This window comes from Haemorhous mexicanus, chromosome 5 (genome assembly GCF_027477595.1).
Source record: "Haemorhous mexicanus isolate bHaeMex1 chromosome 5, bHaeMex1.pri, whole genome shotgun sequence".
In the NCBI taxonomy this organism is placed as follows: domain Eukaryota; kingdom Metazoa; phylum Chordata; class Aves; order Passeriformes; family Fringillidae; genus Haemorhous; species Haemorhous mexicanus.
Window position 1 is genome coordinate 74638114 of NC_082345.1, and position 16656 is coordinate 74654769.

Consider the following 16656-nt stretch of genomic DNA (forward strand, 5'->3'; position numbering starts at 1 on the left):
GGAATCTTCTCAGGGGACAATCTGGGATGGGGACTTTGGGATGGCTCAAGGGACCTGCACCTTCCCAGGAGTCACCTCCAACCTGGTCCTGCTGTCACCACCCTGGTCCTTTTAGGGCCACCAAAGAGTTTTGGGATCCTTCCATCTCCCTCTCCCCAATATCAGACACAGCTCCCCTCTCCTCTCCCCATTCCTGGCTGGAGTTCCCCGGTTTGGGAATCTTTCCCAAATCCTCAGCACTCCCCCAAACCACCAGGATTTGCTCAGGCGACACCTGAGCTGTGCCCAAAGGTGGTGAGGAGGCCCAAAAGTGCTCCCAGCACTGAGAAGTGACTCCCTGATCCCAGACATGGAATTCCCTGAGCAGCAGCCAGCCCCAGACAGAAATTCCCACGGGATATAGGCCACTTCCCCCACAGCACTAATTAGGGATGATGACTCTCACAGCACACCCTGATCAGCATCTGCTCTTCTCCTCAGGCCACCTGCCAGCAGGAGCCTCCCCACAAACCCCCCCGGGGAATCCAAGGAATTCCGAGCCAAACAAACCCTCTTTATTCACATACAAAAAGCCATTTGCATAGAAGTTTACAGGTGCATGTCTGATTCCAAAGTGCTTTTACACCAAAAAAGCCAGAGCGAGAGTTTGTTGCCATTCCAGGCAAAGCAGGCAGCCCGCGACATTCCCCGGATTAGGAACCGGGACCTCCTGGCTAGGCGGGATGTCAGGCCTAAGTTAGGCCCGACTCAGCTCACTCACCAATAAACAGCAGTGGGATAAAGCTCAAGACACCCAGGCTAGAGAGGAGCTCTGCGAGCCCCGACTACGCAAGCAGGGGAGGTTCAACGCATCAAACACGGCCGGCCCTCGGGCACTCGGCACACAAGTCTGGACTCCAGCTGAGCTCAAGTCTGTCAGTACTCATCCTCCTCCCCCTCCTCCTCCTCCTCCCCGTCCGCCGAGTCCCTTCCAACCTCCTCGTAATCCTTCTCCAGGGCCGCCAGGTCCTCCCTGGCCTCGGAGAACTCGCCCTCCTCCATGCCCTCCCCCACGTACCAGTGCACGAAGGCCCTCTTGGCGTACATCAGGTCGAACTTGTGGTCCAGGCGGGCCCAGGCCTCGGCGATGGCCGTGGTGTTGCTCAGCATGCACACGGCCCTCTGCACCTTGGCCAGGTCGCCGCCGGGCACCACCGTGGGCGGCTGGTAGTTGATGCCCACCTTGAAACCGGTGGGGCACCAGTCCACGAACTGGATGGAGCGGCGCGTCTTGATGGCGGCGATGGCGGCGTTGACGTCCTTGGGCACCACGTCGCCGCGGTAGAGCAGGCAGCAGGCCATGTACTTGCCGCGGCGAGGGTCGCACTTGACCATCTGGTTGGAGAACTCGAAGCAGGCGTTGGTGATCTCGGGCACGGAGAGCTGCTCGTGGTAGGCCTTCTCCGCCGAGACGATGGGCGCGTAGGTGGTGAGCGGGAAGTGGATGCGCGGGTAGGGCACCAGGTTGGTCTGGAACTCGATCAGGTCCACGTTGAGGGCGCCGTTGAAGCGCAGCGAGGCCGTGACCGAGGACACGATCTGGCCGATCAGCCTGTTGAGGTTGGTGTAGGTGGGGCGCTCGATGTCCAGGTTGCGGTGGCAGATGTCGTAGATGGCCTCGTTGTCCACCATGAAGGAGCAGTCCGAGTGCTCCAGCGTGGTGTGCGTGGTCAGGATGGAGTTGTAGGGCTCCACCACGGCCGTGGACACCTGCGGGGCCGGGTACACCGAGAATTCCAGCTTGGATTTCTTGCTGTACTCCACGGAGAGCCGCTCCATCAGCAGCGAGGTGAAGCCGGAGCCGGTGCCTCCTCCGAAGCTGTGGAAGACCAGGAAGCCTTGGAGTCCACTGCACTGGTCAGCCTGCAGCAGAACGTCGGATAGTTATCCCAAGGACCAGGAAACATCCCGAGAATACTGGATATTTATCCCTGTAAGGACTGGAATAACCATCCCAAGAATACTGAGACAACTATCCCAAGAAAATGGATATTTATCCCTGTAAGGACTGGAGTAACAATCCCAAGAAAATGGATGTTTTCCCCTGTAAGGACTGGAGTAACAATCCCAAGAAAATGGATATTTTCCCCTGTAAGGACTGGAATAACAATCCCAAGAAAATGGATATTTTCCCCTGTAAGGACTGGAGTAACAATCCCAAGAAAATTGATATTTTCCCCTGTAAGGATGGAATAACAATCCCAAGAAAATGGATATTTGCCCCTGTAAGGACCAGGATAATTATCCCGAGAATATTGGATACTTATCCCAAGGACTAGAAAACTATCCCAAGAATATTGGATACTTATGCCTGTAAGGACTGGGAAAAGTATCCCCAAAAAAATGGATATTTATCCACTTAAGGACTGGGATAACCATCCCAAAAAAAAAGGATATTTATCCATTTAAGGACTGGGATAACTATCCCAAAAAAAAAAAGAATGTTTGTCAATTTAAGGACTGGGATAACTATCCCAAAAAAATGCATATTTAACCATTTAAGGATTGGGATAACTATTCCAAGAATACTGGATATTCATCCATTCAAGGACTGGGATAACTATCCCAACAAAATGGATATTTAACCATTTAAGAACTGGAATAACTATCCCAAGAATACTGGATATTTATCCGTTCAAGAACTGGGATAACCATCCAAAAAAAAAAAAAAAAAAGGATATTTTTCCATTTAAGGACTGGGATAACTATCCCCCCAAAAAATAGATATTTATCAATTTAAGGACTAGGATAGCTATCCCAAAATAAATGGATATTTATCCATTTAAGGACTGGGATAACTATCCCAAAAAAAAAGGATATTTATCCATTTAAGGACTGGGATAAATATCCACAAAAAATGGATATTTATCAATTTAAGGACTGGGATAACTATCCCCCCCAAAAAATAGATATTTATCCATTTAAGGACTGGGATAACCATCCCAAAAAAAAATATGGATATTTGTCCATTTAAGGACTGGGATAACTATCCCAAGCAACACAGCTCAAAACTGTGCTTAGAGCACTCCCCAGGCATCTTCAGCCCAGTTTTAACACCACAATTCTCTGCTTTTAGGGCAAACACACAAATCCAGGGGCTCTCCCGAGCCCCAAACCAAATCCCAACAGCGCCAACAACGCTCAGACCTCACCTAAAGCTGTTTTTCAATTTAAGACACTTTCATTTCAAGACTTCCACCCCAAACTCCCCAGTGCTGTTCAGGAGGGTGCCATTTTCACCCAGAAATGTGCCATTTTCACCCAGAAATGGGCCATTTTCAGCCAGCAGGGTGTTTGTTACTTCCACCCAGCTCCCCTCACCATTTTGCGGATCCTGCTGAGCACGGTGTCGATGATCTCCTTGCCGATGGTGTAGTGGCCGCGGGCGTAGTTGTTGGCAGCGTCCTCCTTGCCACTGATGAGCTGCTCCGGGTGGAAGAGCCCGTGGTAGGGCCCAGTCCTGATCTCATCTGTGCCAGGAGGAGAAATCAGCCAGAGCAGAGCACAAAGGAAGGTTCTGGTAGGAGCTGACGGAGCAAAACCCGTGGCACGTCCAGCAGGAGGTCACGGCACGGTCAGGGAGGGGTTGTGGGGATAATGGAAGGGGGAGGAATAAACTCACACGGGGAAGGTGCTACCAGAACTCCGTCCTCACCCTACACCTAGCCCGAAATCCTAAATTAACCAGGTTTAATGAGCTAGGACACCACAATTCCAGAGGTTTTGTGGGATCAGTTACCACAGGCAGCTTGGAGGAGAAGTCTGGAAGCTCCACCTCCATCCTCTGCTCTCCAGCACAGAAGGGACACAGACAAAGCCCCTCCAGGGTTGACATTTCCACCTGACCCAGCTCCAGAGGGGTTTTAAATCCACTCCATCCCAACACCGGGCACATTCCGTAATCTCCTGGCTCACTCATTGAATTCTCCATTTGATACCTTAATGAGGCGTCTAAAAATTAAGCAGAACCCAAACAAAAGTCTGCAAATCCTTTAATTAGGACTAATGAGTCACATCCCAGATGGAAAGACAGGAGGAGAAGCCTGGAAGGCAGGAGCAGGTGGTTGGATCTGGAGTCATTTCCTAAAGAAATAATTATTATTTTCTAGGAAGACACCTCAAATTGAGGTGCCACACAAACCAACAGCCAGAGACCCCCGAGGGAGCTGGAAGGGGAAGTGGGAATCTCTTGGAATCCATCAGGTTGGAAAAGATCTCCCAGAGGCCAAGTTGGCCAAACAGGACAGCCAGGTGCCACAAACCCACGGCATGTGTGGCACCTCACACTTCGGGGGTGGCATCAGAACCAGATGTGCCACATCTGGCCATGGGATGGTGGAATTCCAGCCAGGACCACCAAGGCTGGCAAATCCAGGACACTTTCCACCTGCTGAAGGTCCCAAAAGGGAGGAACAAAGAGAACTCAGTGGCAGCCACGGGTTCGTCCCCGCCGGTCCCTTTGGAAGGGTGAATTCTGTCTGTTAACCAGAGCAGAGCAGTGGGAACATCAGGATCCCATGGAAAAAGGGTTGGGAATTATGGATAAAGATGGATCAGGAAAAAAATCCCGGTTTTACCAATGACAGTGGGCTCCAGGTCAATGAACACTGCCCGGGGCACGTGCTTGCCAGAAGCTGTCTCACAGAAGAAGGTCTCGAAGGAGGAATCCACTTGCTCGGAGTTGGGATCCATGGATTTCACCTGCTTGGAGCTGGGAATGGTCCCGTCAGCCTGGATGCCGTGCTCCAGGCAGTAGAGCTCCCAGCAGGCATTGCCCATCTGCACTCCGGCCTGCCCGATGTGGATGGAAATGCACTCCCTCTGGAAAAGGGAAATGGGAATTGCACACATCCTGTGGATGGGGATGGGGATGGAAATGCACTCCCTCTGGAAAAGGGAAACAGGGAATTGCACACATCCTGTGGATGGGGATGGGGATGGAAATGCACTCCCTCTGGAAAAGGGAAACAGGGAATTGCACACATCCTGTGGATGGGGATGGAAATGCACTCCCTCTGGAAAAGGGAAACAGGGAATTGCACACATCCTGTGGATGGGGATGGAAATGCACTCCCTCTGGAAAAGGGAAACAGGGAATTGCACACATTCTGTGGATGGCGATTGGGAGTTCCAGCCCCCACAGTTCCCCTCGGAGCTGGGGATGATGAGGGAAACAGGCGGCGTCCGCCCACTGCAGGAGCTGGAGCCGGGATCAAACTGGGATCAAACTGGGATCTGCAGGACACAGCATTCCTGGGAAAGGCTCTCCCAGCCCAGGGAAGGAGGAAGGAAGGAAGGAGCTGCTGGCTCCATGCTGGGGCAGGAAGCAGCCGAGCAGCACCAGCTCCTTGGAGCTGCTGCCAATCCCTCCCATCCTGATGGATCAGCACCAGCAGCTCCAGGCTCCTGACCCCGGAAAAAAGAGCTCAGGGAGAAGCCAAGCTTGGAAAACCTGAGCCAAGCTGGAGTCACAGAGGCTGGAGAAAACAGGGATTGCCCCGGGGCAGAGCAAGGCCAGGCTGGCTCCTGGGAGCAGCTCTGAGTCTGGATTTATCCAGGTCATCTCCAGCAGGCTGGGACTCCAGGGAAGCTCCCGGGGAGCGGCGTCTCCCGGAGGCTCCCTGGGCACTGCCCTGGGTAATTGGCACCTGCTGCTGCCACCACGCCACCATCAAAGCCGTGGCACGGCCACCATCAAAGCCATGGCACAGCCCCCTGGCACAGCCGTGGCACGGCCCCCTGGCACAGCCGTGGCACGGCCCCCTGGCACAGCCGTGGCACGGCCCCCTGGCACGGAGCCCCAGTTACTGCAGCGCCGCTTCCCGAGGGGTCCCTGGGACAGGGAGCTGATCCCACCTGGGAAGGACAAGCCGGGAGGCTGATCCCACCGTGTGTGGCATCATCCAGGGGCAGCCTGGCTCAGGTCTCACCTCACCTCACCAAGCTGGGGTCTCCACAGGTGAGCCCAGCTTAGGGAGGGGTGGTGGGAACAGCAGATCCCAAATCTCCTGGGCACAACCACCCAAAGTGTCCAGGAGTCTCCAGAAGATTCCAGCTGGACATCCCAGGGCACCCACCACTGTTGGCAGGGAGATGAGCCAATGAAACTTTTCCATCCCCTTCTCCAAGCGTGGATGTGCCAAGATCTTCCCATCCCTCAGGGAGCTCCAGAGGCCACCAGAGCCAGGACAAAACAAGGCAGGACTGGATCATTCCTGGGACACGGGGACACCGACCCAGAGCTGCCCAAACACCCCCAAACCCCAGGGTGGGACAAGATCCCCAGTTCTGCGGGGTGTGGAGGCTGCTGGGATCAGGGACTGCCGGGATCCCATTCCTGCTGGGATCAGGGACTGCCGGGATCCCATTCCTGCCGGGATCCCATTCCTGCTGGGATCAGGCACTGTCAGGATCAGAGGGTCGGTGGGATCAGGATGTTGGTGGGAAATGGAACTGCTGGGATCCAGGATTGTTGGCATCAGGGATTGTGAGGACAAGGAGCTGCTGGGATGAGGGATTGTGGTGATCCCATTCCTGCTGGGATCCAGGACTGTCAGGAAAAGGAGCTGCTGGGATCAGAGATGGGGGTGATCCCATTCCTGCTGGGATCAGGAGCTACTGGGATCCCTTTCATTCTGGGATCAGGGACTGTGATGATCCCATTCCTGCCGGGATCAGGAGGGGCTGGGATCCCATTCCTGCCGGGATCAGGGATTGTGGTGATCCCATTCCTGGTGAGATCAGGGATTGCTGAGATGGGGAGCTACTGGGATCCCATTCCTGATGGGATCAGGGATTGGGGTGATCCCATTCCTGCCAGGATCAGGGATTGTTGGGAAAAGGAGCAGCTGGGATCAGGAGCTACTGGGATCCCTTTCATTCTGAGATCAAGGATTGTGATGATCCCACTCCTGCCAGGATCAGGAGGGGCTGGGATCCCATTCCTGCTGGGATCAGGGTGAACCCATTCCAGCTGGGATCAGGGATGGTGATGATCCCATTCCTGCTGGGATCAGGGATGGTGATGATCCCATTCCTGCTGGGATCAGGGATTGCCAGGATCAGGAGTTACTGGGATCCCTTTCATGCTGGGATCAGGGATTGGGGCGATCCCATTCCTGCCGGGATCAGGAGGGGCTGAGATCCCATTCCTGCTGGGATCAGGGATCAGGGTGATCCCATTCCTGCTGGGATCAGGAGCTACTGGGATCCCATTCCTGCTGGGATCAGGGCGATCCCATTCCTGCCGGGACCAGGAGGGGCTGGGATCCCATTCCTGCCGGGATCAGGGATCAGGGTGACCCCACTCCTGCCAGGATCAGGGATCAGGGTGACCCCACTCCTGCCAGGATCAGGGATCAGGGTGACCCCATTCCCGCTGGGATCAGGGATCAGGGCAATCCCATTCCTGCCGGGATCAGGGAGATCCCATTCCTGCCGGGATCAGGGAGATCCCATTCCTGCCGGGATCAGGGATCGGGGAGACCCCACTCCTGCCGGTCTCAGGGATCAGGGCAATCCCATTCCTGCTGGGATCAGGGAGATCCCATTCCTGCCGGGATCAGGGATCGGGGAGACCTCACTCCTGCCGGTCTCAGGGATCAGGGCAATCCCATTCCTGCTGGGATCAGGGAGATCCCATTCCTGCCGGGATCAGGGTGACCCCATTCCTGCTGTCCCAGCCGTCCCTACTCCCCGCGGGCAGCGCTGCCTGCCCTGGCCAGCCCTGCAGCAGCGTGGTTGGGATAGTTCCCCATCCATCCCAGCGCTTCCCTGGGACAGCTGCTCGGCTCCCAAACCCCCATTCCCAGCACCTGCTGCCCTGGGAGCACTGGAATCTGCAGCCGGAGCTCAGGGAAGGAGAACAAAGGAAAATAAAAACGAAATATAAGAAGTGGGAGCTGCCGAAGGAAAAAAGCGCAGCGGTTTATTGGAGGTTTTTCCCCTCCTCTTAAATATTCCAGAGGGTTGGTTTTTTGGGATCTTCCCAACATTTGCATCCAGCTGAAGTGCCTTTTACAGACTCTGGCTATTGTTGTCCAGCTGATTTTCCCCTTGGGAACACCGTGTAAATATTTAACACTTTTAGGGCCAGGCGAGACCAGAAATCTGCAGACTAAAGGAAAAGTTCAAAGCCAAATCCCTGGGAGCCACTTTGAAGTTTTCTCCCATTTGCAAGCAGATTTTTCCAACAAGCTGCTCCTTTGCATCCACAAAAAAAGTGCCAGTTGGGATCCTCTTTCCCAAAAAGTTTCAGCTGGAGCAGACAGAAATAATCAGGATTGCAGATTTATTTTTTTTTTTTTTTTTTAGTCCTCAATCCTCTTCAGTTTCCCAGCTGCAAACGTTTTGGAGCAGGGATTCCATGAAAAAAACAAGATGGAAAAGGGGGATTTTTATCCATTTGATAGAATCCCAAGGGTTTAGAGCAGACAAAGGCAACATGGCAGCTCGTTCCTAAAGAAAAAAAAAAAAAACACCAAACCCTAAAGGTTGTGCTTGTTGCAGCACTTTGGGAGTGTTAAAATTCTGGGGGAAAGGGGGCAGCAGGATGGAAAATTTCGATTTTAATCCAGAATTTAGTTGAGGAAAAACATGCTGCTCCTACTCACACACACTAAAAAAAAAAAAAAAATTATTTAAAAAAAAAAAATTAAAACTCCCAACTTTTTCAAAACTTCCCAAGTTTGCAGATCCCACCTCAGGAGCTGCAAACTCCGCGGGGGAAAAGCACCAAGAGGCCACTCCAACAATTCCCAGCACATCCCTCACTTTTCCCTTATAAGGAGCAAACCCTGAATCAATAACCCAGGAGGTAACCAGCAATTAGAGCAAAGCTGCTGGGAATGGAAACCCCCGGGAGAAACCAGCAGGGAAAAAAGGGAATTTTCAGCTCTGAAGGCTTGGGGGGAAAATAGGAAAAATTGGGAAAAATGGGAAATGTAATGCTCTTACCATGGTGAGGCTGGGGAAGATCTGAGCAGAGCAGCTGCTGCCTCTGTCTCTCCCTGCAACTTTATAGCCCAGGAAATCCTGACTCCACCTGGATTTAAAGAAGTTTCTCCAAGCTTAAAGGAGCAGAGCTCCTTTTCCTTCCATCCCCCCCAAAAAAATTGGGATCAAATCCTGCCTAGCTTGCAGGATTTCTCTGCTTAAAGGCAGTGTCACAGCAGATTTTTGCCTATTTGTGTTTTTTTAAGGGTTTTATTTGAATCAAAGTTGATTTTTAAGCCTGGAGTTGGTCAAAAAAAAGAAGGAAAAGTTTTGTGTGTTCCCACATAATTCACTTTATCCAGCAGGAATAATTTGCCTTCATCACTACTCACAGCACAGCCGAGGATATTCCTAATTTTGGCCATTTTTGGACAAAATCCTGCAATTTTGGGGGGGTTTTTCCCCCATATCACCCATGATTTTATGGGAATCTGCTGGGATTGGCACCTCTGGGATGTTCAGGTGGAGGCTCAGCCCCTCTGGATTCCTTAAGGATTCACTTTTCCCTCCTGCTTAAGGGTTTTATTTGAATCAAAGTTGATTTTTAAGCCTGGGGTTGGTCAAAAAAAAGAAAGAAAAGTTTTGTGTGTTCCCACATAATTCACTTTATCCAGCAGGAATAATTTGCCTTTATCACTACTCACAGCACTGCCGAGGATATTCTTAATTTTGGCCATTTTTGGACAAAATCCTGCAATTTTGGGGGGGGTTTTCCCCCATATCACCCACGATTTTACGGGAATCTGTTGGGATTGGCACCTCTGGGATGTTCAGGTGGAGGCTCAGCCCCTCTGGATTCCTTAAGGATTCACTTTTCCCTCCTGCTTAAAGGTTTTGTTTGAATCAAAGTTGATTTATAAGCCTGGGGTTGGTCAAAAAAAAAGAAGGAGAAGTTTTGTGTTCCCACATAATTCACTTTATCCAGCAGGAATAATTTGCCTGTATCACTACTCACAGCACTGCCGAGGATATTCTTAATTTTGGCAATTTATGGACAAAATCCTGCAATTTTGGGGGTGTTTTTCCCCCATATCACCCACGATTTCATGGGAATCTGTTGGGATTGGCACCTCTGGGATGTTCAGGTGGAGGCTCAGCCCCTCTGGATTCCTTAAGGATTCACTTTTCCCTCCTGCTTAAGGGTTTTATTTGAATCAAAGTTGATTTTTAAGCCTGGAGTTGGTCAAAAAAAAGAAAGAAAAGTTTTGTGTGTTCCCACATAATTCACTTTATCCAGCAGGAATAATTTGCCTTCATCACTACTCACAGCACTGCCGAGGATATTCTTAATTTTGGCAATTTTTGGACAAAATCCTGCAATTTTGGGGGGGTTTTCCCCCCATATCACCCATGATTTCATGGGAATCTGCTGGGATTGGCACCTCTGGGATGTTCAGGTGGAGGCTCAGCCCCTCTGGATTCCTTAAGGATTCACTTTTCCCTCCTGCTTAAGGGTTTTATTTGAATCAAAGTTGATTTTTAAGCCTGGAGTTGGTCAAAAAAAAGAAGGAAAAGTTTTGTGTGTTCCCACATAATTCACTTTATCCAGCAGGAATAATTTGCCTTCATCACTACTCACAGCACTGCCGAGGATATTCTTAATTTTGGCCATTTTTGGACAAAATCCTGCAATTTTGGGGGGGTTTTCCCCCCATATCACCCATGATTTCATGGGAATCTGCTGGGATTGGCACCTCTGGGATGTTCAGGTGGAGGCTCAGCCCCTCTGGATTCCTTAAGGATTCACTTTTCCCTCCTGCCAAGGTTTGGGAATCACTTTTGGCCCCATTCCCGTGGGATTCCCCAGATCCCAGCAGTGCCTGGGGTGACTTTTTTCCCAAATTCCCTCATTTTCCTCTTCACCTCCCATTCAAAACCCCCAAATTTCCTTTGATCCACCCCAAATCCCACCAGCTCTGGATTGAGGGGGGAGACAAGAATATCCCAGATGGGATCAGGAGCAGGAATTTTTCCCTTTCTTCAACATTTTTGGGGATTTTCTGCTCTTGCTGGCTCCAGTTTGGGATTCCCAGTATAAAACCCCCCCTGGGAAACTGGAGCAAAATCCATGGACTGGGTGGATCTGGGAATGGGATTTGAGAAGAGGAAGAGCTTTAACTCCTCAGGAATTTGGGGAGTTTGGGGCAGGAACGTGAAGATTTGGGGAATTTTTATCCTTGGATGCATCCCAGCTCTGATTTTAGGGGTTTATTCATTAAATCACCTTTTTGGGAAAGGTAAAATCCAAAATTTTGGGGTTTTTTTTGGAGGGGAAATGGGAAGGGAAAAGGGGGAATTTCTGGAGCTGGGGGTGGCAGAGAGAACCCACCTGGGATTTCAGCTTTATGGAGATAAAATGAGAAATTTCAGTGGTTCCTACACTAAATTTTGTCTTTTTGGGCAACTCCAAACCCAAATTTTGGGGGTTTTTTGGGGGAAATGAGGGAATTTCTGGAGCTGGGGGTGGCAGAGAGAACCCACCTGGGTTTTCAGCTTTTCTGAAGAAAAAAATGAAGAATCTCAATGGTTTCTTCACTAAATTTTGTCTTTTTGGGCAACTCCAAGCCCAAAATTTTGGGGTTTTTTGGGGGGAAATGAGGGAATTTCTGGAGTTGGGGGTGGCAGAGAGAACCCACCTGAGATTTCAGCTTTTCTGGAGAAAAAATGAGGAATCTCAGTGGTTTCTTCACTAAATTATGGGGTTTTGGGTAACCCCCAGCCCAAAATATGAGGGTTTTTTTGGGAAAAATGAGAAGGAATTTTGGGAATTTCCAGAGTTGGTGGTGGCAGAGGGAAACTCCTGGGATTTCAGCTTTTCTGGAGAAAAGAGAAAATGAAGAATCTCAATGGTTTCTACACTAAATTTTGTCTTTTTGGGCAACTCCAAGCCCAAAATTTTGGGGGTTTTTTGGGGGAAATGAGGGAATTTCTGGAGCTGGGGGTGGCAGAGAGAACCCACCTGGGATTTCAGCTTTTCTGGAGAAAAAAAAGAGAAAATTCAGTGGTTTCCTCACTAAATTATGGGGTTTTGGGCAAGCCCAGGCCCAAAATTTGGGGTTTTTTGGGGAGGAAATGAGAAGGACAAGAGGGAATTTCTGGAGCTGGTGGTGGCAGAGAGAACCTGACTGGGATTTCAAGTTTTTGGGGAAAAAAAAAAAAAAAAAATCAGTGGTTTCTTCACTAAATTTTGTCTTTTTGGGCAACCCAAGCCCAAAATTTTAGGGTTTTTTTGGGGGAAATGAGGGAATTTCTGGAGTTGGGGGTGGCAGAGAGAACCCACCTGAGATTTCAGCTTTTCTGGAGAAAAAATGAGGAATCTCAGTGGTTTCTTCACTAAATTATGGGGTTTTGGGTAACCCCCAGCCCAAAATATGAGGGTTTTTTTGGGAAAAATGAGAAGGAATTTTGGGAATTTCCAGAGTTGGTGGTGGCAGAGGGAAACTCCTGGGATTTCAGCTTTTCTGGAGAAAAGAGAAAATGAAGAATCTCAATGGTTTCTACACTAAATTTTGTCTTTTTGGGCAACTCCAAGCCCAAAATTTTGGGGGTTTTTTGGGGGAAATGAGGGAATTTCTGGAGCTGGGGGTGGCAGAGAGAACCCACCTGGGATTTCAGCTTTTCTGGAGAAAAAAGGAGAAAATTCAGTGGTTTCCTCACTAAATTATGGGGTTTTGGGCAAGCCCAGGCCCAAAATTTGGGGTTTTTTTGGGGGAAATGAGAAGGGAAAGAGGGAATTTCTGGAGCTGGTGGTGGCAGAGAGAACCCACCTGGGATTTCAAGTTTTTTGGGGGAAAAAAAAAATTCAGTGGTTTCTTCACTAAATTTTGTCTTTTTGGGCAACACCAAGCCCAAAATATGAGGGTTTTTTTGGGAGAAATGAGAAGGAATTTTGGGAATTTCCAGAGCTGCTGGTGGCAGAGGGAGACTCCTGGGATTTCAGCTTTTCTGGAGAAAAGAGAAAATGAGGAATCTCAGTGGTTTCTACACTAAATTTTGTCTTTTTGGGCAACTCAAGCCCCAAATTTTGGGTTTTTTTTGGGGGAATGAGGGAATTTCTGGAGTTGGGGGTGGCAGAGAGAACCCACCTGGGATTTCAGCTTTTCTGGAGAAAAAATGAGAAATCTCAGTGGTTTCTTCACTAAATTATGGGGTTTTGGGGCAACTCCAAGCCCAAAATTTGAGGGTTTTTTGGGAAAAATGAGAAGGAATTTTGGGAATTTCCAGAGTTGGTGGTGGCAGAGGGAAACTCCTGGGATTTCAGCCCCAGGCTGGATTTAGAAGGGCACCAGGCAGATCCCACCCCCAGAGGATTTTTATAGCCCCAGCTCCCAGCTGCTGCTCCTGCCCACATCCCAAACATCCCAAATCCCTCCTGGCTCCCCCCTGCTGGCCCTGCTTCCATTCCCTGCCCTAAATCCTGACCCCAAAACATTCCAGAGGGGAATTCTGGCCAGCACTCACCAGGAGGGGCTGCTGGCAGTCCCCAATTTGCCTCAACATCCAAAGATTTCAACCCTGGGAAGAGAAAATATTTAATTTAATGTTCATTATTTTTGATTTTTATTTTTAGGGGGGGAATAGGAAAAAACAAATCCTTTTGTTTCAGGGATTTTTTCCCCTGTGTTGGCCTGGCTGGCTGAGCTGAAAAAATTGGGATTCAGGCACCTCCAAACTGATCCCATTTTTCCATTTCCACTTCCCAAGGGAAATCCACTTTTTGATCCAAGCAATCCTTTGGCTATCCACTTATTTTGTCCTTTTTTTATTTTTTTCAGACTTTTTGTGATTTTTTTTCTGATTTTTTGCTAATATTCTCCCAGGTTTTCCTAATTTTTTCTGCTTTTTTTCTGCTTTTTTTTTTTTCTGATTTTTTTGCCTGATTTTTGCCTGATTTTTTGCTGATTTTCTGCTGAACTTTTGCTGATATTTGCCTGATTTTTTCCTGATATTTTGCTGATTTTCTGCCGAATTTTCGCTGATATTTTGCTGGGCTTTGCTAATTTTTTGCTGATTTTTAACTGATTTTTTGCTGATTTTCAGCTGAACTTTTGCTGATATTTGGCTGGGGGTTTTTTCCTGATATTTTGTTGAGTTTTACTGATTTTTTTGCTGATTTTTTTCTGAATTTTTGCTGATTTTCTGCCGAATTTTTGCTGATATTTGGCTGATTTTTTGCTGATATTTTGCTGGTCTTGCTAATTTTTGCTGATGTTTTTCTGAATTTTTGCTGATTTTTTTACTGATTTTTTTCTGATTATTTGCTGATTTTCTGCTGAATTTTTGCTGATATTTGGCTGGATATTTTGCTGATATTTTGCTGGGCTTTGCTAATTTTTTCTGATTTTTTTCTGATTTTTTTCTGATTTTTTTCTGATTTTTTCTGATTTTTTTCTGATTTTTTGCTAATCTTTTGCTGATTTTCTGCTGAATTTTTGTTAAAATTTGGCTGGGTTTTTGTTTTGTTTTGTTTTGTTTTTTCTGATATTTTACTGATTTTTTGCTGATTTTTTTCTGAATTTTTGCTGATTTTCTGCCGAATTTTTGCTGATATTTGGCTGGGGTTTGCTAATTTTTCCTGATTTTTTGCTGATTTTCTGCCAAATTTTTGCTGTTATTTTGCTGGTTTTGCTAATTTTTGCTAATTTTTTTTTTCTGAATTTCTGCCGTTTTTCTGCTGAATTTTTGCTGATATTTGGCCGGATTATTTTGCTGGGTTTTGCTGATTTTTTGGTTGATTTTTTTTCTTTTTTTTCTGATATTTTGCTGGGCTTCGCTAATTTTTGCTGATTTTTTGCTAATTTTTGGATGACTTTTTGCTGATTTTCTGCCAAAGTTTTGCTGATATTTTGCTGAAATTTTTTGCTGATATTTGGCTGGGTTTTGCTAATTTTTGCTGATTTTTTTGCCAATATTTTGCTGATTGTTGCTGATTTTTTGCCAATATTTTTGCTAAGTTTTGCTGATTTTTTTGCTGATTTTTTGCTGATTTTTTGCTGATTTTTGCACTGATTTTTGCCATTTTTTTCCTGATTTTCACTGATTTTTCCCTGATTTCTGCACATTTTCCTTCAGCCAAACTCCACCTGCCAACACACCCAGCACTGGAGTGATGTGGTCACACTCCCAAAACAAAACCAATTAACCTTGCCACCAAAAACTAATCAATATCATTGATTTAATCATCATTATTAATGAATTAAAATATATTTTAAAACAAAGCATTTGTTGGTTTTGGTGTTCTTTATTGCCCTGCAAAAAAAAAAAAAGCAGCAGCAAAAAATAATGAAAAATTATTTTCCTCATTTATTTATTTGTTTCTCCCCAATAAATGAATAAAAATGGGATTGGGAATATTAATGTAAAAATGGGACTGGGAATATTAATGTAAAAATGGGATTGGGAATATTAATGTAAAAATGGGATTGGGAATGACCATGGGAAATTGAATTTGGAAATATCCATTTAAAAGGAGGACTGGGAATATCCAAAGAAAAATTTGGAATATCCAAAGAAAAATTTGGAATATCCAAGCAAAACCAGGACTGGAAATTTCCAAGGAAAAATGGGATTGGGAATATCCAAACAAAAATGGGATTTGGAATATCCAAGCAAAAAAATGGGATTTGGAATATTAAGGTAAAAATGGGATTGGGAATATTAATGTAAAAATGGAATTTGGAATATCTATGGAAAAATGGGATTGGGAATGTCCATGCAAAAATGGGATTGGGAATATCCAAGCAAAACCAGGATTGGAAATATCCACGTAAAAATGGGATTTGGGACATCCAAGAAAAAATTGGATTTGGAATATCCAAGCAAAAATGGGGTTTGGGATATCTATGTAAAAATGGATTTGGAAATATCCAAGGAAAAATGGGATTTGGCATATCCAAGGAAAAATGGGATTGGGAATGTCCATGTAAAGATGGGATTGGAAATATCCATGTAAAAACAGGATTTGGGATATCCAAGCAAAAATGGGATTGGAAATATTAATGTAAAAATGGGTTTGGGAATGTCCATGTAAAAATGGGATTGAAATATCCATGTACAAATGGAATTTGGGATATCCAAGGAAAAATGGGATTGGGAATATCCAAGGAAAATGGGATTGGGAATGTCCATGTATAAACAGGATTGGGAATATCCATGTACAAATGGGATTTGGGATGTCCAAGGAAAAATGAGATTGGAAATATTAATGTAAAAACAGGATTGGGAATGTCCATGCAAAAATGGGATTGAAATATCCATGTACAAATGGGATTGGGAATATCAGTGTGAAAATGGGATTGGATATATCCACGTAAAAATGGGATTGGGAATATCCAAGCAAAAATTAGATTGGAAATATCCATGTAAAAGCAGGATTGGGAATAATGATGTATAAATGAAATTTGGAATATCCAAGCAAAAATGGGATTAAAATATCCATGTACAAATGGGATTGGGAATATCCAAACCAAAAAGGAATTGGGAATGTCCATGTAAAGATGGATTGGAAATATCCACGTAAAAACAGGATTGGGAATGTATATGTAAAAATGGAATTGGGATATCCAAGGAAAAATGGGATTTGGGATATCCATGTACAAATTAAATTTGGAATATCCATGTACA

At 46.9% G+C, this 16656-nt stretch overlaps 1 protein-coding gene across 1 annotated transcript; it reads right to left on the reverse strand.

Moving 5' to 3' along the window:
• Positions 1–532: 532 nt before the first annotated feature.
• TUBAL3 (tubulin alpha like 3) lies at positions 533–9061 on the reverse strand. Its single transcript, XM_059847589.1, has 4 exons — positions 8995–9061; positions 4617–4860; positions 3361–3509; positions 533–1902 (listed from the first exon to the last, which is right to left on the reverse strand). Exons 1-4 carry the CDS (start codon positions 8995–8997, stop codon positions 916–918), a joined length of 1383 nt encoding a protein of 460 aa, XP_059703572.1. The 5' UTR covers positions 8998–9061; the 3' UTR covers positions 533–915.
• Positions 9062–16656: the final 7595 nt, after the last annotated feature.